This window comes from Rhinatrema bivittatum, chromosome 4 (genome assembly GCF_901001135.1).
Source record: "Rhinatrema bivittatum chromosome 4, aRhiBiv1.1, whole genome shotgun sequence".
Lineage (NCBI taxonomy): Eukaryota > Metazoa > Chordata > Amphibia > Gymnophiona > Rhinatrematidae > Rhinatrema > Rhinatrema bivittatum.
This window is the reverse complement of record NC_042618.1, coordinates 314252352-314277336: the sequence shown is the minus strand read 5'-3', so window position 1 is coordinate 314277336 and position 24985 is coordinate 314252352. Positions and strand designations below refer to the sequence as shown.

The window sequence follows — 24985 nt, the reverse complement described above, 5'->3', positions numbered from 1 at the left end:
TAGAAATTAGCTGTCCTATCCTGAGCCTAAACCTTACCTTTGGTTCAAAATCTGTATACACACTTTCACTAAATCACTCGCATTCATCCTCTCTCTCTCATATAATTGTGTACCTGGACTCTTTGTGCTTAACCTGGTATTTTTATTGGCACCTTAGAGCAGTCTCAGAATAGAGATCAGGTATGACACCTTCTGCTTTCTCACATATTGAATTCTGACACAACTGGTTCGGGTATACCGCCATAGACATGAGGCAGTGTTAGATTGGAATTCTCATATACCTGGTAGGGCATCCCCCAAGGCTTTCTGCTGTGCATTATTAAATAAACCGTTACCAATATCTAATAGATGAATGTTACCAGGTCTGTAAAAACCCTTCCACCGACTGTTAGCCCACTCATACATGATTTGTATATATATGCAAAGAAATTGTGTTTTGAAAATAAGAGGGCTCAACTATGAATATTATAGAGACTTGATATTGACCAATGATTACAATCTAGCATGTTGAATTTCAGAAACACGAATTTTCCGTGTCTGTCCTGTGCAGTATGATGGTCACAAATTAAACATGTGAGATAAATATTTCATTCTATATTCTTCGTTTTAAGTGAGATTCATCATTTTGTGTCCAAAATGTTGTCTGCATAACAACATAGGGCTGTACTGTGAGGGGTCATCCTATCAATGACACTCATCATCCTCAGAAAAGCTCTTGTACAACTGATGATATTCCGAGGCATGGTTTTGTCGGCACTTGATGCATGGCCCCCTCTTATCCTTTTTCCTGTGACCCCCTCTTCTTTCACCCTTCCAAGATTCAGAATATGTTGATGTATTCCCACTTCATTTTTGCACGACATTTGGGACACTCTCCATAATTGTGACAGGGTCGTTAACACTAGGGGAACCCCTGGATGCCTCAACCAATCTTTGGGTCATCTGCTAGGGCTGTGGTCTGACATGGAGTCTGAGTCAGAGGAATCAGAAAAGCTATTTGAAATAGAGTCTGACCTGTCTGCTCTCTTATTTTTCTTCTTCTGAGCTTGTGCATGTGTAACACCTTCTAATACAGAAACCTGCCCCCCCCCCCCCCCAGGTTCCCCGATAACTCACCAGCCTTTGTTCTGTCATCATGATTCATTGCTATGCTCACCAAAGCATTGATGGTTGGCTAACCAGATGAGTTGGGTCTCAACTGTGTGGATGCGCTGGAATGTTGGCTAGTTCCGTCCTGAAGCTATTATTCCTCCCAGAGGAGTCACCACCTTCTGACTGGCAATTGTTTTGGACTGTCCACAGTTAGTTGTTTGCCCATCCTCTGGCATTCAGTTATTCAGGTATGTTGCTGGGTTGGCTGACTGCTGGGACCATAGGCCAGGGCAGCACTGTGCGAGGCTGATCCTTGTTTTCTCTGATTTGGTGGAATCCAGGGTCCCAGGGGTATGCTCCACAATAGCATGGCTGCATCATCATTGCCCACTGATGTGCCCCATGAGACGGAAGAAGGTGATTGGTTAGCTGGCCCATCTGCACTGAACCCAGCACTGCCCTCTGAATGGTAAACTATGCGTTGACTGTCTTTCTCATACCATCACCTTGCACTGGAACCTCAGCAAGCCTTTGTGTACTGCTACCTTCGCTTTCTTACCCCTCATGCTGCTACAAGCTGCTGCTGCCTTGCTCCTGCCTCAATTGTCTCTGTAGCACTATGTGACCGCATGGCTGATTGTTTCCTCTTCCTACCACAAGTTGGCTTGCGTTGCTACCCCTATGTTGCGTTCATGGCTGCGGTGTAGGTGGCCTCAGAATGAAGAGTGCAGCTCAGGGCTGCCTTCCATTGTGAACCGAAAGATCTTATTGTCCTCGCGCGTTTGCTGTTCCGATAGCTTCAGTCCACTTAGCTGCATGGCAGCGCACCTTCGGCTTCCCTATTGTGGCTCCCCTGCTCATATGAAAGCTGTGTGGCTATCAACCAATGGCTACTCGAGGTCGAGCTTTTGCCCTCACAATGTGCCAGAAATGCAAAGAATGCTGCAGTAGACTTCCAGCGGCACTCGAACTGCTTTGGCCTCTGCAGCGTAGACGAAGAGGAAGAGTAAGAGCCAGAGAGGGGATATAAATCTCCTCCTTTGTCCTCCCCCAGCGACTGGCATCCTGTGCATCTGACTCCACTCGCCATACACATCACCACGTGATGTCGGGTGACGCAATCGACCAGCACGTGAGGTGAGGCAGGAGAATGGATGGGCAGGAAGCAAATATCTGCAACCAACCGTGTTGGGGTGAGTGTGGATGGGCATGCTTTGTGGTACTGGACTAAAAGTGGGTTCCAGCACCTGGCACGGGCCTGTAAACCTACTTAAATACATCTTATCCATTTTAGCATTTACAGCAACTTCTCTAATGGGATGCCCTAATTTCCCTGTTCCAAAAATATATTATTCTGAGCCATGTGCTTCTGAGCAAATGTCAGCTTCCCCCTATCATCTACTTTAAAAGCTGAGCTATCACTTTTTTTTTTTTTTTTTTTTTTTTTTTTTAAAGGTTAGTGTCAGCAGCCTGGTTCCACTCTGGCTAAGGTGCAGCCCATCTTTTCAGAAAAGGACCCCCTTCCCCAAAATGATGCCTAGTTCCTAACAAACCTAAAACCCTTTTCTCTGCACCATCAATTCATCCACACATTGAGGGGCTGATGTAATAAAGTACGCTCAGCTTAGCGCCCAGCTTAATGAGGTTCCATAACCGCTCATCGCATGTAAATTCCATGTAGATGAGGCTATTAGCTATTCCTCCACGATCCAATAAATTAGCTCACCCAACTTGCCCTTGTTAACGCGGCAAATTTAACGCCAGCATTGCAGTTGGCGTTAAGCTTTGCTGTGCATCAAGGGCTCACAAAAAAAAAAAAAATCCTGCTTTGTATGGGCCTCCTGCTTAATATCTCAATGATACTAAGTTGGAGGAACCAAAGAAAGCTGTATCATGACAAAATTAAAAGGGGAAAAAATGGAAAGGGAAAAAGAATTCTAGGTGCCCAATATACAGGCACAATATACATGCTCCAGGAAGTGTATACTGTGAGTGATTATTGTGCCAGTAGCGGTATAAAATGGATACTCATATTGAGCTTCCATTTTCCTAACCAACACACAGTCATGTTTCCTGGGTGCCCGATGCCAAAGACACGCTAGGGATATACAAGTTTCCTTAGCATGTCCTTTTTAGCATGGCAGCTCATTTGCCTATTGCATCGGGTGCTCAGGGGCTGTAGATATGTGCAAGTACTACTCCTCGATTTACTTCATATTTTAGTACCTCGCTAATAATCTAACCTGCCCTAGCCCGGTTTACATTATGACTTCTTGTGTTTAAGTTATTGCCCTACTCGGGCCTTTATTTTTCAGCTGTAAAGCTTCCAAGTTTATAGTCCTTGTTTTATGTAACTTTGTTCTCCTTCTGATTATAAATTGCTGTTCCGTTTGTTACAGTTCTCTATCCCTGTCCGATGTAAATCGATCTGATATGGTATTTAACCATGAAGGTCGGTATAGAAAAATGCCAAATAAATAAATAAATAAATAAATAAATAGATGTTAGGAATACCGGCGCATAATATGAGCGCCCGTTTTAAAGTGCACTTTTATTGCATCGGCCCTTTAGAATCTGGAGCTCTGCCTGCCTCTGGTGTCCTGCATGAGGAACATGGAGCATTTCTGAGAATGCTACCCTAGAGGTCCTGGATTTCAACTTTCTAGCTAAATTCCTACACCTGGCTTTCAGAACCTCTCTCCTGCACTTTCCTATATTACTGGTACCCACATGTACCAACACAGCTGGCTTCTCCCCAGCCCTATCTAAAATCCTATCCATTACGCACAAAACAAAGTGTTGAATCAAGTGCTGTAATTTTCTGTCATTTGTCCTTCCATCTAGCGTGTTTCAAGACAGATTTTTCTTTAACATGAAAAACTGATTCATACTATTCCTGCAATTAAAAACTGGCAACATATTTTAAAACTACTCGCCAATCAGAATGGCCAGTTTGAATGTTTTGGGAAAATATTACTGTGCCCCATCAAGCACTGGAACGCATTTGATAAATCAGGATCACAAAGGTCTGACACAAACTGCACATAAAAGTCATCAGGAGAAGGAACTAAAGAGATCTTATGATAATTCATATGAGCCTCTGTTATTAATGGGGCATAGAAGGATTACTTGAGGTATCAGCACTGGGAGATAGAACCTCAGCTATTTACTGTACACATAGTTGCCCTATGGTTCATTTCAGGATGTTAGCACATTATTTCTTAATGTCAATTGGCACTTTACAGTGTAAACATAAAAAATTTCTGAAACTTTATAACTGACTTGAAAGTTCATGGGAACATAGTATTATTCAATAAGCTTTCACAAACCAGAAGGTCAAAAAGCTTTCTGAAACATGATTCTGACACAGCAAGGGTGCCAACAAGTAAACATAGTAAAAGCTAAACTTGCTTCAAAGAACATTAATTCCCATAGATTCTGATAAAAATAAAGAAGACTTCAGAGCTACATGGAAGTTCACAGAACTCTACTCCAAGAAACTGACTCATTTCAAGACCTTAATAATGTCCTTTCACTTAATTCTAGATATTCCTCCAAAAGCTCTGATTTCTGAGTGCAGGCTTAAGGTGAGAAAAGTGGAGGTAAAATTTGTATGATATTACTTAAAGAAGGATGTGTTTTTTGAAAAAATTTTTGAAGTAAATTTTATTTAAAATTGTTAATTTTTGTAGATGAAACCTGTATGGGAATACTGTAAAAACGAATGTATTGAAGACATATGAGCAGCAGAAAAAAAATTTTTATGCTCTCCTGAAGAAGCCTGTGGAAAGGCGAAACATGTTGAGAGGATGAAGAGGATATAGAAAGATCAGGAGGATGAAGAGAGTATAAAAATATCACAAGTGTCTATAGAAGAAAAAGGATGTGATTGTTTGGTAGTAATGAAAATTTACAGCAAAAAATCTTTTTCTGCTTTTGAAAAACCTGTATGGAAAAGAAAGAAATATTTGTAAAACTTCAATATATAGAAAAAGATTTGAGAGAGGTTTTTAGAGAATAGATGTGTGAAAGGAAGTATGAATGGTTTGTAAGTATGGGTTGGGATTTTTAGGTTGGTATTCCTTGGGTCTGTGTTTGAAATTTTAAAAGAAGGGTGCTCTTTAGAATATTGTTGAAAAACAAATAGAGATTATAATATACTATGTCACTATATGATTTTTTGTTTGTTAAGAGTTCATAGCAAATGGTCATTAACTGAGCCCAGTACTGCCTCTGTACTTTGAAATTTTCTGAATCTGCACTGGCTGTCATGCAGAATTTGTCTTGCATCCAAAAAATTAAATTGTTGGAAAACCATCTTTTCCAAAAGTTTACCTAAAGATAGCAAGTTAGATATAGGCCAATAATTACAAGGTTGATCATTAGGTAAATTATCCTTCTTCAAAATAGGTTGAACATGGGATCTCTTAAATTCATAAAGGACTATGCCCTCTAATAGCGAGAGATTTATCAAATCTGCAAGACAACCTGCAAATTGGGGAAATTACTTACCTGGTAATTTCGTTTTCCTTAGTGTAGACAGATGGACTCAGGACCAATGGGTATAGTGTACTCCTGACCGCAGTTGGAGACTGAGTCAGATTTCAATCTGACGTCAGCACTACATATACCCCTGCAGGAAGCTCTGCTCTTCAGTATTCTCCTCGAAAAGCAATTGTGGATATATGTGTGAATAACTTGCTTAACTTGCTTAACTTAAACTGGTTGACGTGAATTTTAGCTGGAGTCCACCAGGGCACTCAACCGAGAAACGCAGACACCCGGTAGCTATGAATGTCCTAACTAGAGGTAAAGCGAGGCTTATCCTTGCTTGTCTTGCTCTCGGGGATTGTCACCCGAGGTTTCCGTATTCTGAGGCAGCCATGGGCAGGATACTGAGTCCATCTGTCTACACTAAGGAAAACAAAATTATCAGGTAAGTAATTTCTCCATTTCCTAGCATGTAGCAGATGGACTCAGAACCAATGGGATGTACAAAAGCTACTCCCAAACCGGGCGGGAGGCTGCCTGTGGCCCACTTAGTACTGCCCTTGCAAATGCTGTGTCCTCCCGAGCCTGAACAACCAGGCAGTAGAACCTCGAGAAGGTGTGGATGGAGGACCATGTCGCCGCCCTACAGATCTCAGCAGGTAACAGCATCTTGGTTTCTGCCCAGGACACTGCCTGGGCTCTGGTGGAATGGGCCTTGACTTGTAGAGGTGGAGGCTTGCCTGCCTCTATGTAGGCCGCCTTGATTACTTCTTTGATCCAGCGGGCTATGGTTGCCCGCAAGGCCGCTTCCCCTTGTTTCTTCCCGTTGTAAAGGACAAATAGGTGGTCTGTCTTTCATAGGGATTCCGACCTTTCCAGGTTTCGGACTAGGAGTCTGCCGATGTTAAGATGGCGAAGGAGACGCGAGTCTTTTGAGTCCTTATGCTCATCTGGAGATGGCAGCGAGATGGTTTGGTTTAGGTGGAAATGAGAAACCACCTTTGGAAGGAAGGAGGGGACAGTGCGTAGCTGTATGGATCCCGATGTGAATCTGAGGAACGGTTCCCGACAAGATAGTGCTTGAAGTTCGGAGATGCGACGGGCTGAACATATTGCCACTAGGAATGCAGTCTTCAAGGTCAGGAGCTATAGGGACAGACTGCGTGAAGGTCTAAAAGAAGCTCCTGCTAGGAAGTCGAGTACTAGATTGAGATTCCATAGGGGTACCAGCCACTTTAGAGGTGGTCGGATTTGCTTGACCCCTTTCAGGAAGCGGGAGATGTCTGGATAGGAAGATATCACACCAGGCTTTGAATATTCTCCATATTCGTATGTAGGTTAAAGATGTGGAAAACTTGCGTGCTCAGAGCAAGGTGTCAATCACTGCCCCCGAGTATCCGCTCTTCTTCAGGCGAGTCCTCTCAATGGCCAGACCGTAAGCGAGAATCGAGTTGGGTCTTCGTGGAGGATCGGTCCTTGCTGGAGCAGGTCCCTGTGTGGAGGTAGACACAGAGGGTTCCACTCCAGAAGTCTTCGTAAGCCTGTGTACCATGGCCTTCTTGGCCAGTCCGGGGCCACTAGAATTACTAGCCCCCTGTGGTGGTCTGTCTTGCGGATGATCCCGCCCAGTAGTGGCCATGGAGGAAAGGCGTACAGCAGATCTTCCTGTGGCCAGGTCTGGACTAGGGCGTCGATCCCCTGGGATTGTGGTTCTTGTCTGTGGCTGAAGAACTTGGGGACTTGGGCTTGGACCGGGTTGCCAGAAGATCCATGGCTGGAGTTCCCCAGCGGTCCCTGCTGAGGTAATCCGCAACGATGTTGTCTTTTCCCGCGATGTGGGCGGCCAAGATCCCTTGTAGGTTTGCTTCCGCCCATGCCATTAGGGGGTCTATTTCCAGGGACATCTGTGGCTTCTGGTTCCTCCCTGTCGATTGATGTAGGCCACTCTTATGGCATTTTCCGACATGACTGACAGATTCACCCCAGAGTCTGTGACTGAAGCGTAGGCAGGCTAGTCCCCATTGTCCTTGGGCCGTCAGTTCCTGACAGTGGGCTCCCCACCCTCATAGGCTTGCATCCGTGGTGAGCAAGACCTAGGTCGGTGGGGATAGCCTAACTCCCTTGCTCAGGTGGTCTTCTTGTAGTCACCATAGGAGCTGGATCCGTACCTCCACCGATAACTGGAGGTAGACGGTGTAGGCCTGGGACATCGGGTTCCATCGTGACAGTAGGGAACGTTGTACTGGTCGCATGTGGGCCCTTGCCCATGGTACGACTTCCCATACCATGGGGCAAGCACCGTTCAACAGTTTTCTCAACTGGTCCATCAATTTCCTTCTCCTTGTAGGGGGAAGAATGACCTTGTCCTGTTGGTTGTTGAACCAGACTCCCAGGTATTCCAGAGATTGGGAAGGCTGCAGACTGCTCTTGGTTGCGTTGACGACCCATCCGAGATTCTCCAGGAGATTCTTGACTCTTGTGGTCATCTGATGACTTTCCTCTGGAGATTTTGCCCTGATCATCCAATCATCCAGATAAGGGTGAACGAGGATTCCTTCTTTCCTCAGTGTCGCCGCCACTATGACCATGATTTTGGAGAATGTCCACGGGGCTGTAGCTAGTCCGAAGGGTAGCACTTGGAACTGGTAGTGGTGTTCCAGGATCATGAAGCGTAGGAAGCGCTGATGATGGTAATGGACCGGGATGTGCAGATAGGCTTCTGACAGGTCCAGGGAGGTCAGAAATTCTCCTGGCTGTACCGCCCTTATGACCGAGCATAGGGTTTCCATGAGGAAGTGTGGTACCCTCAGGTAGCGGTTGACCGACTTGAGGTCCAGTAAGGGCCGGTACATTCCCTCTTTCTTGGGGACGATAAAATAGATGGAATAGTGTCCAGTATTTCGTTGGTGCGTGGGCACCCGTGTTATAGCCTTGGAGGGGGAAAGGCAGGGAGATTTCATAAATTTGTCTGGAGGGATGTTGTGGAAGTCCAGAAAGTATCCTTCTCGAATGATGGTTAGGACCCACTTGTCTGACGTTATCTCGATCCATCTTTGGTAGAATAGGGCAAGCCTGCCCCCTATGGCTTCTTCCTGTGGATGGGTCTGTTGTTTCTCATTGTGGGGTGCAGCTGGGGCCTGGACCTGAGCCAGCTCCCCTCTTGTTGTTTTTGTTCCGAAAGGACTGGCCCCTGCCTGCGGGGCGAGGTACTTGGTATGTATTCTTGTACGGTCTGAAACGCTGTGATCCTCTGCACCTGGATGATCAGGGAGAGGGGTGTTGGCTTCTCTTGATCTTGTCCTCCAGTAACCGAGGTACTGGAGAGTCGCCCCATTTGTCGGCTAACTTCTCCAGTTCGCTTCCGAACAGGAGGGTTCCTTTAAATGGCATTCTCGTGAGTTTCGTCTTGGAAGTCACATCGGCTGACCAGCTTCAGAGCCAGAGTTGCCTTCTGGCTGTCACAATGGATGAGACACCCCTGGCTGAAGTGTGCACCAGGTCAGAGGTTGCATCCATGAGGAAGGATATTGCTGGCTCTAATGTTTCGACGGGCGTGGTTGTGTTTCTGGCCTGTGACAAGCATGCGTGTGTCACCACGGCACAGCAGGCAGCGATCTGCAGTGACATAGCTACTGCCTCAAATGACTGTTTAAGGATGGACTCCTGACGTCTGTCTTGGGCATCCTTAAGTGCCATTCCTCCTTCGACTGGAATGGTGGTGTGCTTTGGGACTGCGCAGACCATGGCGACCACTTTGGGAAACACCAGGAGTTCTTTGGCTGAGGGTTCCAGTGGATATAGGGCTTCTAGGGCCCATCCTCCCTTGGAACTGGCCTGCAGGGCATTCCATTCCAGGTCGATCAGCCGTTGTATGGCTTGCAGCAATGGGAAATGGCGTGAGGCCTGACGGAGCCCGACCAGAAGGGGGTTCGTCTTTGGCTCCGCTGAGGCGCTTGTGTCTGGGATGGCCAGCTCCCTCAGGCTCCCGGACATGAGGTCTGGTAGTTCGTCTTTGGAGAAGAAATACATCATGGTTCGGTATGGTTTTGTTCCTGGAGGGATTTCCTCTTCCTCTAGGGAGTCTTGGTCTTCCTCCGAGGTGTCCGTGTCCCCTAAGGTTAGGCTTTTCTCCGGAGGAGGCACATCTCTGGGAGGTCGAGAAGGGCCTGGGAGGTTTGAGTCCTCTAGTGGAGGCTGTGGCATCGGTGGCGCCGATTGCACCTGGACGAAGGTTTGCAGACCTTTAAAGAATTCCACCCAGGAAAAGGTTCCTGGGTCTATATTGAACCCAGCAGCGTTCCCCAAGGGCCCCATCTGGAGGGTTGAGCTGGAGATAGAGAGGTACAGGATACTCACATTGGATCCGGATTCTTGTACTGGCTGGGGGGGACCTTGCCCTGGTTCTCCCAGAGCCATCTTGCACTGTAGGCACAGGGCAGTAGCTTCTTCATGCTGCGCAGTGGGCTTGTGCATTGGCTTTCTTGGCTGATGGTGCCATTGTTTGGGCATGTAGGGGCATTCAAACTCAGTCTGTGCATTTAGATGCGCGCGCAGAGAGGCTTACATATGCGCTCCGGGTGCGCATGCAGGCTGTGAAGATATGCTTGCAGGCCGGTATGTGTGCTTACGGGGATGCGCATGCCGCTGTGCATGCAGCCGAACGTGTGCCCGGCCCCCTCGAGCACGCGCCTCGCTGTGCGCCCGGCCCCTATGCACATGCCGCTGTGCGCACACATATGTTATGTGCCCGGCTCACCGCTGTGCGCGCGGCTCAGTTAGGCGGACAGTACAGCGATCAAGGGGGGAAATGGCGCCAGTGAACACGCAATTAAGATGGTGACCCCCCCCCCGGAGGGTCTCCACGTGTGAGGACCCTTGAGCCGGATTGGGGTCTAGCCTGGATGGGGCTGCTCAACCCGATGGGACAGACACCGATGGGCGATCTATGTGGCTATCCAAGACTCAGAGACCGGAGACTTAAGAAAGTTTTCTACCTTACCTTGTCTCGGTGCTTCCCGGTCTCGTGCCGGGCGGTTTCCAGCTGCGGGGGGAGAGGGAAATACCTTCACTGCCATGCTCGGTCTTGCACCCGCTGCCTCTCAGCCACTCCCTCCTGGGGGCTAAGTCCATGCCGGGAACCAGCTGCCGTACAGAGGTTTACCTTTGAGGGATGTCGGAAATCACCTCAGGAATTCTCGACTGGGGGAGGGACCCTTAGGTATCACCACAGGAGAGCGGGGCTCGTCTTATAGAGGTAAGATTTTAATTTTCTTTCTTTGGTTTGGATTTCCTAACGCTGAGCAATGTGTAGAGTCCCAAACTGCTAAGGAGAGGGAGAAATACTGAAGAGCAGAGCTTTCTGCAGGGGTATATGTAGTGTTGATGTCAGATTGAAATCTGGCTCAGTCACCAAATGCTATCAGGAGCACACTATACCCATTGATCCTGAGTCCATCTGCTACACGCTAGGAAATCATCTTTTAACAAATCAAAAACCCACATATGGCAGAGGTCCACATACAAAAAGACTTTTTCAACTCAGAGATTCTGTTCTATCTCACTGATTGAAAGAGTTTCAAAAGATTCCCAAACTATCTCTGGTTCAATAACTGTAGAGGATACATTATCAGACACTCCCTTAGAATTCCAATATTTTGCTAATTTTTCCTCACAGAAATCCGCAAACTTCTGGGCTGATATATCCCCTAATCAAGTCCAGAAACTAACAGCCTTTGGGCCAGAATGATACCTTAGGGCCTAAGGTGATAAAAAAGTTCTTGGGTGTGATTTAACAAACTAACTGGGAAGTAAAATAACACTTCCTAGTGCTCATAAATAATGCCTATACTGCTTACAGGCATCTTGAAACAAGGCTAAATTCTCTGGTATAGGGGAGTGCCCCCATTTCCACTCTGCTCCATGAACTATCCTCTTCATACTTTTTTTGTACCAGAGCAACAACTTGTGACACTGTTAACGTGTCCAATAAAGAGGATGCAAAAGATTCAACCGAATCCCTGACAATATTATTTTTGCAATTTTCCATTTCCCCATAAACTTAATCTGTCAAGAGTCTAAACCTTTTTACCTTTAGCTCGAGGAATTCCTCTGAGCCAAAGTCAAAAAACAAACAGCAAAAGGTGATCAAACTGATCCACGGAACTGGTACTATTTTAGTATCATTAATCATTAATTTATTGGACATATATTGTGGCACAATTAAATGATCCAGAGTATGACCAGCTTGATGTGCTGGTTTAGTTATCATAGGACATAACTGTAAATAAGATAATAGGGACTCAAAACCACCAAAAAGATCTCTAGGATGACAACATTGGGATTAATATCTCCTATGATTAATATTTTATTTGACCTGACCAACAGGTTCATTAAAAAATGTCCCAGAGGGCAGTATAACAATGCTAAGACCCACTCATTACACTTAACTACTAAAGTGCTTAAATATTTCATTGTGATTGATTCACCCAGCCATACAAAAGTATCCTTTTATACTTATTTTGACTCCCTGTATTCTGATAGTCTGTAGTTTCATGAGCTGAACTTCCAGGATATTAAATTAAAACAGGCAGCCTGGCTCATAGCTAGTGAAATCATGCTTTGCATTTTACCTTAGATTTCACTGCTATTAGCATGTCTAAATTCTCTGTTTTGATTAGACTTGGTGTTTTGGTGATACAGCATTGTCATCACTTTCCAAATTAAATGCCATTTTCAGGGGTAATTATATAAATATAATTCAGGTGTTAATTCAAACCCTTTCAGAAAGTCCAACCTATGAACAGGAACTTTATGCGATAGAATAGGCTGAATCAACCAAGAGCATTTAGTTGATTCAGCCAAAATCCTACTGAAAAGGTTTGATTTACCTCCTCAGGGATTAAAAATAAGTTATCGCTCGTAACTCTAGCAGCCACGACCATATTCCTATCCTGCTGTGTTCCGTCCCCATATCTATAACAGTGTATAATATCATAGGAGATATTAATCCCAATGTTGTCATCCTAGAGATCTTTTTGGTGCTTTTGCGCTGCCGTCTCCTCGGAACCGAGGCCATCCGTCCCGAGGCCCTCCCCCGCTCGACACGCCGCTGACCAGACCTGGTGCCCCCGGCCCACCGGAAGAGAAAGAGACGCGACCAGAAGAGAGACAAAGAAAGAGAAATGCCGCAAAGAGAGAGAGGAGAAAAATAAAGAAAAACTCCCCCACTGAGAACTACAGAAAAAAAAAATTCCACCAACCCTGAAGAAACCCAGACGCCGACCCAGTGAGTAAAACAAAAAGGACCGCGATGACACAGACGCTAAAGGGCCGCCCACTAACCCTCCCTGCGCTCCCAAGCCTCCAACCAGGCCTGCGAGCCGCGTCCAGCTGACGCCTGGGAGGCTGGCCCATGCTGCCCTTTAAAACGGGGCTTACCTCTGCGGCGCCACGCACCGGGCACACGAAGGAGCGTGACCTAAGGGGCCTGCCCCTTAGTGTGCCCCTTCGTGCGTCCCCACTTGATTCTCTCCAACCCTGTCTCATTTCATTCCACTGTTACTGCCTCTACGACCACAAACCTGCACCATCCTACCCATTCTAGAAATCACCCTCTAGAAACTCTTCTTGGGAGTAACCCCCTACCTCCCACTCTCACACCCCTTGCCTCCCTACCCAGTCACCTAATACACACACCCCTGCCTACTAAAGAGGGACAGTCTCTTTCCCCCATCTAACTTTTTAGCTACTTCCCGGCCCCATACCTTCCTTCCTTCCACAACCCCTTCAACCCCTTATGGGCATCAACTATGCACACTTTCCTTATCCCTTCCATCAAACACTATCCCCTGACACACCACCCCCCCTTCTCCAAATTCCCAACAAAGCAGCACAGAAACCTCCTTCCCATTATGACCACCCCCCTGACACAAATCGGACTTTCCTCATCCTTCTCCTAAATGCCCAATCTATCTCCAAAAAAACCTCCTTAATATATGACATACTTACTGACGACAGACCAAATATACTAGCCATTACTGAAACATGGCTGAAGGACACAGACACCACCCTCATCAATCAACTGCCAGTTGAAACCTATGACATCTTCTCTATACCCAGGCCCAAAAAAAAAAAAGGGGGCGGTCTTCTCCTTGCAGCTAAAAAGGCTTTAAAACTCTCATGCAAACCCATCCCCCCACTGCACAGACTAGAAATCAACATATTCACTGCTCCCAACCTACAAGTCTGCCTGGCCTACGCCCCCCCTGGGCTCCTTGAAAAGAACCCCTCCCTCCTGATTAAATACATCTCCAAAGACATTAATTGTCATTCACCTGCTATCATCTTAGGAGATTTTAACATCCATGTTGATGCCAATCCCATTTCATCCTCATGTGAAGCCATACTTACTGCACTAGACGCGCTAGGATTCAAACAGCTCATATCCAACCCCACTCACCGGGCAGGTTATACACTTGACCTCATTTTTACCAACACCAGAATCCAATCCAACTCACCCACCTTCTCTCCAATCGCTTGGTCCGATCACTACCGCATTGACGTCACCTGCACTATAAATAACACCGCTACACCCTCACAATCCAATAAAAAAACCATTCACTTTAGGTGTAACTGCAACTATGAAGAACTAGTAACAGCCCTCACTACTGAACTTAACAAAATTGACCTAACAAACGCAGACACTGCCCTTAACTCATGGAACCACTGCACAGACTCCATAGCTAACAAACTATGCCCCATACAATCTCGTACGTTTGATCCAGCAAAAACCAAAAAACAACCATGGTACACCTCTGAACTAAAAACTATGAAGCACAACCTCAGAAAATTAGAAAGAAACTGGCGAAAAGATCCCACCCCTGCACAGCTAACTACCTTCAAATCCTTCCTCCAAACATACAGAACAACTATAGAAAAAACCAAAAGAGACTTCTACTCACGCAGAATCCACAACCTCCAATTCAACCCACGTGCCCTCTTTGAATTAGTAAACAGTTTAACAAAATCCACCCCTAATTTCGAACCCGCAGACACAGACAATCAAGACAAATGCGACAACCTAGCCACATACTTCCACAGTAAAATTGTCAACATCATGTCCCGCTTCCCTCCCACCCAGGCATCTTCCAATTGCCCCCTCGACCACAATAACGCTAGGCTTCAGACACTCGATACCACTTCTTCATTGGAAGTTAACTCGATCATCAAGAAAATGAAACCATGCTCGCACCCATTTGACACCCTCCCTACAACATCCCTTCTCTCCATCCCTGACATTATTGCCAAGCCGATCTCCAATATTATCAACAGATCTATCACACTAGGCATCGTTCCCAAAAATCTCAAACATGCCATTATTAAACAGACTTTAAAAAAACACACACTTGATCCCTCTGACCTTGCCAACTTTCGTCCCATTTCAAACCTTCCACTATTAGCCAAAATATTAGAAAAGTCAATCAATCGTCAATTAACTGAATACCTTGACGAAAACAACATACTATCACACTCACAATACGGCTTCCGGCAACATCACAGCACTGAGACCCTACTTGACTCCTTGTCTGACTACATCCTTAAAAGCCTCGACAAAGGTCTCCCACATATACTGATTCTCCTTGACATTTCTTCCACCTTTGACACTGTCAACCACAAAATACTAATAGAACGCCTTAGTGACATTGGCATCACAGATACAGCTCTCCAATGGTTTCAATCATACTTACAGGACAGACAATACAGTGTCCAAATAGGCAACCACACATCCAAACCTATACCCCTCTCCCAAGGGGTTCCTCAAGGCTCCTCCCTCTCTGCCACACTGTTTAACATCTATCTCCTTCCCCTCTGTAATCTTCTGTCTAAACTCAACCTACTGCACTTCATCTATGCTGACGATGTGCAAATTCTCATACCTATACATGACACACTTCACAGAGCCATTGAGACCTGGAACTCCACACTTCCTATCATTAACACTCTGTTGACAAACAATTTCCTTGCACTCAACTCTACCAAGACAGAGCTTCTCCACATTGCACCGCAAAACATTCTCCCAACCCTTCAACCTTACACCCCCCTCTCTCCGCCACTGTTTCCACGCAACAGGTGTGCAGCCTTGGCATCACCATTGATAACCACTTCACCCTCAAAAAATTCATTAATAATACAATCAAAGCCTGTTACTTCAAACTTAATTTACTCAAAAAACTGAAACCCCTCTTGCACCTCAATGACTTCCGCACGATTCTGCAGGCCTTCATTCTGTCAAAAATTGAATACTGCAATTCCCTCCTCCTAGGACTACCCAAAAACACACTGCAACCGCTCCAACTCCTCCAAAACGCTGCCGCCTGGATCCTAACACACACACACAAACGTGACCACATCACCCCTGTACTCAAACACCTTCACTGGCTTCCAGTCACTGCAAGGATAACTTACAAAACTCTCACTCTAGTCCACAAAGCCCTCCACAACCAAAATATGCATTGGTTTAATGAATACCTTACATTTCACGACGCCATCAGACCTACAAGACAGCAATACCGAGCAACACTGAATAACCCCTCGCCTAAAGACTCTAAGCTCAGCTGTACTAAAGCTCGGGCACTCATTAGCGGCCCCCGCCCTTTGGAACAAACTCCCCCCCTCACTACGACAAGAAGCGTGCCCTAAAAAATTCAAACAAGACCTGAAAACTTGCCTATTCAAACAATCATTCACTGAACAACACACCACCCCTCTATGACACCCTCTCCCCTCCGTCCTCCCTTCTATTCTGTCAAAAGTGCCTATGTTGTAAAAAGTGACATATTGTAAATTGTGTAAATAATGACTCTGTTAAGCCTTATATTTTACAATCCTTGACTGTCTTTCTGTAATTTGTTAAAAATTTTGCCTTCCTTTCCTCCAACAATTCATTGTTACACTGTAAAGCGCTTGTTGCTGAGTTAAGTTTTATATGAACCGATGAGATGTTCCCAACGTTCATCGGTATATAAAAACTTCTAAATAAATAAAAATAAATAGTAGTCAAGCATAACACAATCAAAACACACACATTGAATTAGAATATAAAGGCTTTATTAATCAACACATAAAACCTAACATGACTGTACCAGAGTTGAATGCTATACCAATGGGTTACCCTTTGTCTCCCCCGCCTGCGGGCCCCCTGCCGTATCCCCAAGAAAGCCCCCCCCCCGAGGCGTTCTGATGTCCCAGCATTATACATAATGCGCCAAACTGCTAATGTCCTTAGTGTGATGCATCCCTGCATCACGCGAGAAACCCCCCAACCAGCTTCGGTACCCGCCCCATTTCCCCGCAGCGACAACATAATCAATACATACAACGCCCTTCTTAAACTAAACATATGCTATCAATAAAACATTTACAGTACCAACATGTCAAACCTCCTAATGATATGTAACCCCCAACTCGCATGCAATACACGTCACACCAAGAAAAACTGTCGCAAGCACATGAGTTCTTGGGCCATAACCCTTCTGAAACTGCCCCAAACAATTGCTTTCCAGGACAGAAGGATGGCAAAGGCTGGCACAATTGAAAAGGGGCGACTGCTCCTTGCACTGGCCTTTTAAATTCCCAGTGAGGTCATCAGTGTGTGCTGCCTCCCCTCCCCTGGCCCCCCCCCCAGCCCCCCGCCATCACTATGAGGACGGCCATCCCCAGAAGGCATCAGCTGATGCGACGCTGGGAGAGGAGGCCGATGAAGGAAGAAGAGAGACAGAAAGAAGGGCATCCGCTCATTATGACTGGGAAACCCCCCTCACATCCCATGCCCCATAGTCTGCATCGGTGCACGGTTACAGGTGGGCTCTGGGCACAGGTTGCAGGCCCACCCATTTACTTACATGTTCTGAAACAGACAAGCTCTTCGGAGCAGGAGTTTGTAACTACTGTGATTTACCTTCTGCAGAAATTCATACCTTGACAATGTTGGACTACACTGTCAGGGTATGAATTAAGATTCTCAGGAAATATATCCATTTAAGAGAAGATAAACACATTTCCTCCCTTTAGAAGTATTGTTTTAGAACTAACACGTGGAAACAGAAAAAAAAAAGAATTCTTCTGGTTTACTGGCATGCATATATTTGTTCAAAGCAAGTTTCACACTATTTTATTATTTCACATCTTTCTTATATTGACACTGAGAGGAGAAATGATGCTGCTCATGCCCAGAGTTCTGAAACAATGCATTAAAACTCATTAGGGGAAGACGACATGTTAGGTGAGGTTACTTATTTGTATTTATGTCCAATGAAAATGAGCTATTAACTTGCTAAGGAGCATAGCTACTAAATAATTTATGCCTGTGTACAAATATTATTACTACATGTATACATGATTACTATACAAAAAACAAAACCATTTTACAAATAAGCACAGATTGTCAAGTTGAGTTATCTGGCAGAGAGACTATTTCCAGATTTCTTGTAGCAATTAGAGTCTGTACCCACAAACAGTAGAAGATCACAGCTCACCTGCTGCAGCTTGCCTTTTAGCATGAAACGCGGAAGGGCCCCTAGGGCTAGTGAAAAGCCACAACGAATCATTTCTTCAGTGCTCTCTAGCTCCAAAAGATATTGCTTCACCAAGTCATCTGCAAAATAAAATGCACACAAACACAAAACCAGAATGAATGTCTAGCATTACATTAATACAGTTGGAAGAAACTACTGTACGAGACAGCAATGGACTGAGAGGGAAAATCTTCATATGGCTCAAGAGTTTGAATCAGACTTTAAGATAGTTGTCATTAATAAGTCAAAAACAAGATGGATCTGATTTTATCTGACTCTGCCCTCTTTTCCTTTTCTCACTCTTCTCCTCTTCAGTTTTGATGCCTTGGCTTTTTATTTCAGCCTCCCACACCACTATCTTTATGCCTTCATTCTTTTTTCTCTATATCAATCTTTCTTTCTATTCTTCTCCCTCAGTCATCTCACAATCTTTGTTTAGTACAGAGGTTCCCAAACCTGTTCTGGAGGACCCCCAGCCAGTCGGGTTTTCAGGATTCCCACAATGAATATGCATGAGAAGAATTTGTATGCACTGCCTCCAGAGCATGCAAATTTGATCCCAAGGAGGGGGATTTTAAAGCTAGTAGTGTGTTCATAAAAGAGTGCACAGTTTTAATAAAAGAAAATCTGCAACAGTGTAAAATTGAATATTGACCAACATAAATGAAGTCCTAGCAATAAGACCCAAAGAGGAAAAAAATAGAGGAGAGCCTGCAGGGAGAAAGATGGTTTGAAGGGAAAGATATCTACTAGATCAGTGGTTCCCAAATCTATCCTGGAGGACCCACAGTCAGTCGGGTTTTCAGGATTCCCACAATGAATATGCATGAGAAGAATTTGTATACACCGTCTTCAGAGCATGCAAATTTAATCTCATGCATATTCATTGCAGATATCCTGAAAACCCAACTGGCTGAGGGTCTTCCAGGACAGGGTTGGGAACCACTGGTCTAATAGATATCTCTCCCTTCAAAAAATCTTTCTACCTCCAGGCTCTCCTCTATATTTTTTCCTCTTTGGGTCTCATTGTTAGAACTTCATTCATGTTGGACAATATATTCAATTTTACACTGTTGCAAATGTTATTTTATTAAAACTATGCATTCTCTCATGAACACACCACTAGTTTTAAAATCTCCTCCTTGAGTTCATGCCTCAGTGTACATTGAATTCACACATCTGTTTGATTGTTCCATGTGGTTTTAATGAAGGCTGAGTAATAATGCAACAGTTTATTTATATACCGAATAGCAGAAGTGGTTAATTAGAAGCTTCTTTCAAAATCCTCAAGTGCTAGTATTTCCTGAGGAATTAAATATTAAACAGAAAAAAATGAATCTGAATGATTGATAGTTTTAACTGGTAACTGCTGAAAAAATTGCATACACATCTTTAAATACTTTTTCTTCAAATCTCGATTTACTCCATTTCTGAGATGTTTAAAAATATTTCACGTCTTACAGAAAAACCTTTTATGTGATAGAAGTGGACCCTGGTTGCTGTGGTGTGGTTGGCATAGCCTAAAGAGCAAACCCCCAGGGCGCACACCGACAGCTGGCAGATGTACTGTGGGGCGAGACTGGTCAGGAATTTCACCTTCACCTTTATCAGCCCCTTTCCCTGCAGGTTGAGTTCTTGGGTTCTGGAGAACAGCAGGACATAGGCAAGAATATCTCAGGCTATAGAGTGATAGAGAGTCCAGGGCCAGGCAAGGGTCAGAGGTAAGCAGCAAGCAAGAATAGTCAAGGTCCAGGCAAGGATCAGATCCAGAAGTCAGTCTGAAGGGGGGGGGGAGGGGCGAGGAAATAGAAGCAAGGCAAGAGGGAATGACGAGGCGGGGCTGGAGAGGCGAGGCAGCAGGGCTAGGCGAGGGTGGCGAGACGAGGCAGACAAAGCAATGATGGGATGAAGCAAACAAGGTAAGGTTGAGACAAAGCAGGGAATGCTGAGGCAAAATGCACTGCAAAGCAGGAGATCCATTGCTGAAGCACTGGACGAGCGCAACTAGATTTTAAAAGCCCCCACCACGCTGATGTCATCAGGAGAGTGCCAGCCTGACTATCTAGCCAGGAGGTCTTGAAAGGGGATCCAAGTGCTCACGCCTAGGGGAAGGCATGGCACGACAGGTCCAGCACACAATGGTAGCGTCCATGTTGCAGAGTTCCTGGCAGTATTCTAGGTCTCGGCAGAGTTCGGGATAGGTGCGACCGGTTGTGGGGCTTTCCCATGGCTGCCAGAGCGTAACACTGTAGTGCTTAGCATTACAATTGACAGCCCTGAATACAATCGCAGGTGGCAGTGTTGCACAAAAGACATGCCAAAATTGTCATAGGGAACCCCTAGGGCTTGCTGAAATCAGAAGAGAAAATAGTGCCCTCTGGGATATTATTCATGGTGGCATAACAGAACTTTTCAGAGTGTAAATCAACAAGAACCCTGAAAGTCTTTAAACACTTGCAGCAGCATATCTCAGAGTCTTTAAAATATCTGTACACTCTCTCTCAGATTTGGTACAAGTACTGTGTGAAGTAGTTGTTGTAGCCATTGCTTTATGGAACAGGGTAAATCACTGGATGAAACTTGTGTAACTTGTCAGCATTTACGGTTACTAATGCCCCAGGGCTGTACTAAATTGCAGTCTTCAAACAATGCCCAAGTTTCTTTTTCTTTTCCTTATAATTAATATTGATGTGTAATGTTTTTTCTGCAACTGAGCCAGGAATTTGAGTAAGATTTCACTGTCCCAAGGTTCTTCTAATATGCAGGGTGAATTCAACTGGTGTTTAGGGGGAAGTTTAGGAGGGAGTGTGTTAAAATTAAGCATTTCAGTAAGAGAAACTGAAAGAGATGGAAATAGATTTGACTTTGTATTTCAGAAGTAATGCAATGAACAATTTACCCATATATTCAGACATCATTCTTAGCTCATCTGACTAATGAAGGGAGTTTAATTCATAAAAACCAGTCACAATGTAATTAGTCCAAAGAAACATTTATTGAAAAACATATTTAAGTGAAAACCACATTACTTTATTTCACAAGTAAATGTGAATAATGTTAACAGACTTTAAAAATTTCTACCAGTGATAAAAGTCATGATAATAAAGCAAATGTTGCTTACCTGCAACAGGTTTCTCTAAGAACAGGTTGCAAGTCCTCATAGGTGGGCAATGTCATTAGATGCAAGCCCACCCAGTGAAGTTTATTTCAAAAGTTATAGACGTTTTTGGCATGCTGTACTGAACTAAATATGTGAAATTTATATCCAATGCACATACTTCCTTATACCTACCTACTGCAGTCTGCTACTTATCTATCTACTTGCAATCTACCTCATATCTGTACATATCTATTACTTAAGTACTCAATGCTTTGTAACTTTATATAATCCACCTTGGGCTACCTTAAGGAAAGGGCTGAATTTCAAATGCCTATAAGCATGCATGATATTCTGCATCATGGACACCAATTGTGGTTCCTTTAGTTCTTATTATAGCTCAAAACATTAGGAACCAACTCCAAGGAGAGTTGGGTGGTTTCTGCAAGGACTTACATTAAACTATGCGCAGAGAACAACTGTCACAGGAAAGCAACTTTAGCTTTTTCTGAGACAAGCAATATGTTAAGGCCCCCACAGGTGGAGGAGAATCCCTAGCTATAGAGTACCTCAAACAAAAAAGGAGAAAAATTGTGCCACAGGGCACAACTATTTTTTTTGTCATTTTGTAAAAAGTGTTTTAAAGAAAGTAACCTGGAAACAATAACAATGTGCCATGGGGGTGGGGCAGGATGGAGTTGATTTCATTTTTTTTTCTTAGCAAAAGCATCAGACAATATAATATAATATATAAAGTGAACTGACAATACCTTACAACATGTGTTTAACATTGACAACTAGTCAAATAAATAATGATTCTACAAAATATGCTGTGTTGCCTTTTTTCCCCTCCCCACCTTCTCCCACCAGACTTTGTACACATTCAGTGACATACATACTACACATATCTGTCTTACCGCACCCTCCCATCCCTTTCAACAATGTCTTCATATCCAAGACACTGAATATGCCAATTCTTGTAGGAGGATCTGTTTCTGGTTTGATAATTTACAACAAGTTTTCCACACTTGCATATTATCTTTATCTATTCTCATCAATTGCATTCATCTTAGCATCTTCTCCTGCCATAATACATAAGCAGAGGAAACACTTTCAGTCCATACATTTTCATGCCATGAACAAGGACTAACAAATAATTTTGTGCCTTTAGTAAGTATAGTTCTTAATGTTAGTCTACACAATAGCAAAGAATCTCCTAGAAAGATGTGTGTTTGTGGCACAAATGAGCGTTTAAGCTTTTTTTTTTTCTTTGTGCACTTTCGGGTAGATTTTAAAAAATTGCTCGATCGCGTACTTTTGTTTGCGCACCAGGCGCAAACAAAAGCACATTGGATTTTATAAGATACGCGCGTAGCCGCACGTATCTTATAAAATCCGGGGTCGTCGCGCGCAAGGCGGTGCACATTTGTGCAACCTGCGCGCGCCGAGCCCAGCGCGCGCTGCCTGTTCCCTCCAAGGCCGCTCCGATTTCGGAGCGGCCTCGGAGGGAACTTTCCTTCGCCCTCCCCCACCTTCCCCTCCCTTCCCCTACCTAACCCACCCCCCCAGCCCTATCTAAACCCCCCCCCTTACCTTTATCGCATGATTTACGCCTGCGAAAAGCAGACGTAAATCTGCGCGCATCGGCCAGCTGCCCCATCCATGTTCCAGTCCCGGGGGCTGGTCCGGAGGCCGCAGCCACGCCCCCAGAACACCCCCGGGCTGAAACCATGCCCGCGTCGCCGCCCCCAAAACGCCGCATCACGCCCCCGAAACGCCGCATCCTTCGGCCACGCCCCCGACACGCCCCCTCCCGCCCCTTTAAAAAAACCCCGGGACTTACATGCGTCCCGGGGCTCTGCGCGCGCCGGCGGCCTATGCAAAATAGGTGCGCCGGCGCGCAGGGCATTAAAAATCCGCCCCTTTATTTATAGGGAAAATAAACAAACAGTTATCCAAATACACAATTCCAACTCAGTAATTCAAACTCAAATAGGTCAGCTATCTTGAAGGGACTGCCTTTCTTTTTATGCACAGTCAATCCACAAGCTGTTCTAGTCTGGGGCCTTTCCTGCTCTTGTCTCAGCCCATATTATATCCCTGGAACAGAGGAGACAGCTTGTATCCAGCATTCCCTGTCATACAGTGGACCGTGACCAGATCGTAAGGCCCTATTCTCACAGTGTTCCATGGTCCCTGGGTATACACTGTCACACTTATCTAATTGCTAACATATCCTCCCAAAAATTACATTTTCTGGCAAAGATCCCTGTGTGATTCTGCATTTCACACACATAGAAGATTAGATTGGATGACGCTCTCTCTTCACATTGCCAATATAAGAACATAAGAAATTGCCATACTCGGTCAGACCAAGGGTCCATCAAGCCCAGATTCCTGTTTCCAACAGTGGCCAATCCAGGCTACAAGTACCTGACAAGTACCCAAAACCAAGTATATCCCACGCTATTGATGCTAGTAATAGCAGTGGCTATTTTCTAAGTCAACTTGATTAATAGCAGATAATGGACTTCTCCTCCAAGAACTTATCCAAACCATTTTTTAAACCCAGTTACACTAACTGCACTAACCACATCCCCTGGCAACAAATTTCAGAGTTTAATTGTGCGTTGAGTACATCTCTTTTAATCCAGCATCAATTGGTAATTTATAAGCCTCTGTAAACGTTTTCTGAATATCCACAATAGTTATTTCTCGCCCCAATTTTCTTTGCCAAAAAGTGCCAGTTCTATAAGACACTCCCCTATGTTATATTTTGTTAACCTATTACATTTCATGATATGGTAATTTTTGGTCCCCCCCAAAATTCCATTTAAGAGTCTAATTATCTCTCAGCTTTTAACTTCTGTTCATCAAATCCTAGCTAACATAGGCAGCCAGCATGCTCCCCCTCCCGCCCACCATCGGGGTGGATTGCAGGAAAATATCAGCCAAGAGGAAACCGGCCCATAGGGTATCTGACACCCTCATGCACGTTCCCTGCAGCACGTGTCAACAGCTCCCAACAGTATGCCAAGTCAATCCTGGAACCTGGCAGATTTGAGCCAAAATATCTCCAAAATAAACTTCATTTTTCCTAAATAACTAAGAAGCTGAGCACATTCTAGACCAGGGGTGAGCAGAGCTGCAGCCCCCGTTCCTTCCATGCAAATTGGTTGGGCCCTCTACACATCTGCTTATATTTCTTATAGAGATATATCCTGGATTCCCAGTCTGGTTCTTCAACCAGCTGCAAGTAATGACACTGCCAGCCAGTTCAGACACACACATGCTAAGTCACAAACAGATTTTTAGATTTCAGAAACATTTTTGGCATATACATACTGACACCCACAAAGTCACATACTCTTTCTCAGACACACAGATACACCCACAGAGAAAGAGCGAGAGTGAGTGTGTGTGTGACAATGCCAGAGAGAAAGATACCCACACACACACTCACTCTCACAGAAAATGTATATATGGGTGGGTGTCTCTCTCACTTTCTCTGACACAGACACACAATACTCTCTCTGACATGCTGTTGTATTGCTCTCACAGTGAGCACTCCCAGTACATGCATCATAGTGTAAAGTTCTTGCTTGCTGCCAGCCCTTCCCCATTCTACAGCAGCCCCCTCCCTATCCCAATCCCATTCTCTAGAACAGCGATTCTCAACCAGTGTGTCGCGGCTCCCGGTGTCCCACTGCCCCACTTGTGCTTCCCTTCCCCC

General features: G+C 44.9%; 1 protein-coding gene across 3 annotated transcripts in view; it reads right to left on the bottom strand.

Annotated features, from left to right (window-relative positions):
* Window positions 1-24985, bottom strand: part of TBCD (tubulin folding cofactor D) — a 974871-nt gene that overhangs the window by 303946 nt on the left and 645940 nt on the right. For all 3 annotated transcript variants that reach the window (XM_029600281.1, XM_029600283.1, XM_029600282.1), the window contains exon 28: window positions 18117-18235. In XM_029600281.1, coding sequence (XP_029456141.1) covers window positions 18117-18235 — 119 coding nt within the window. The remainder of the gene's footprint in view (window positions 1-18116; window positions 18236-24985) is intronic.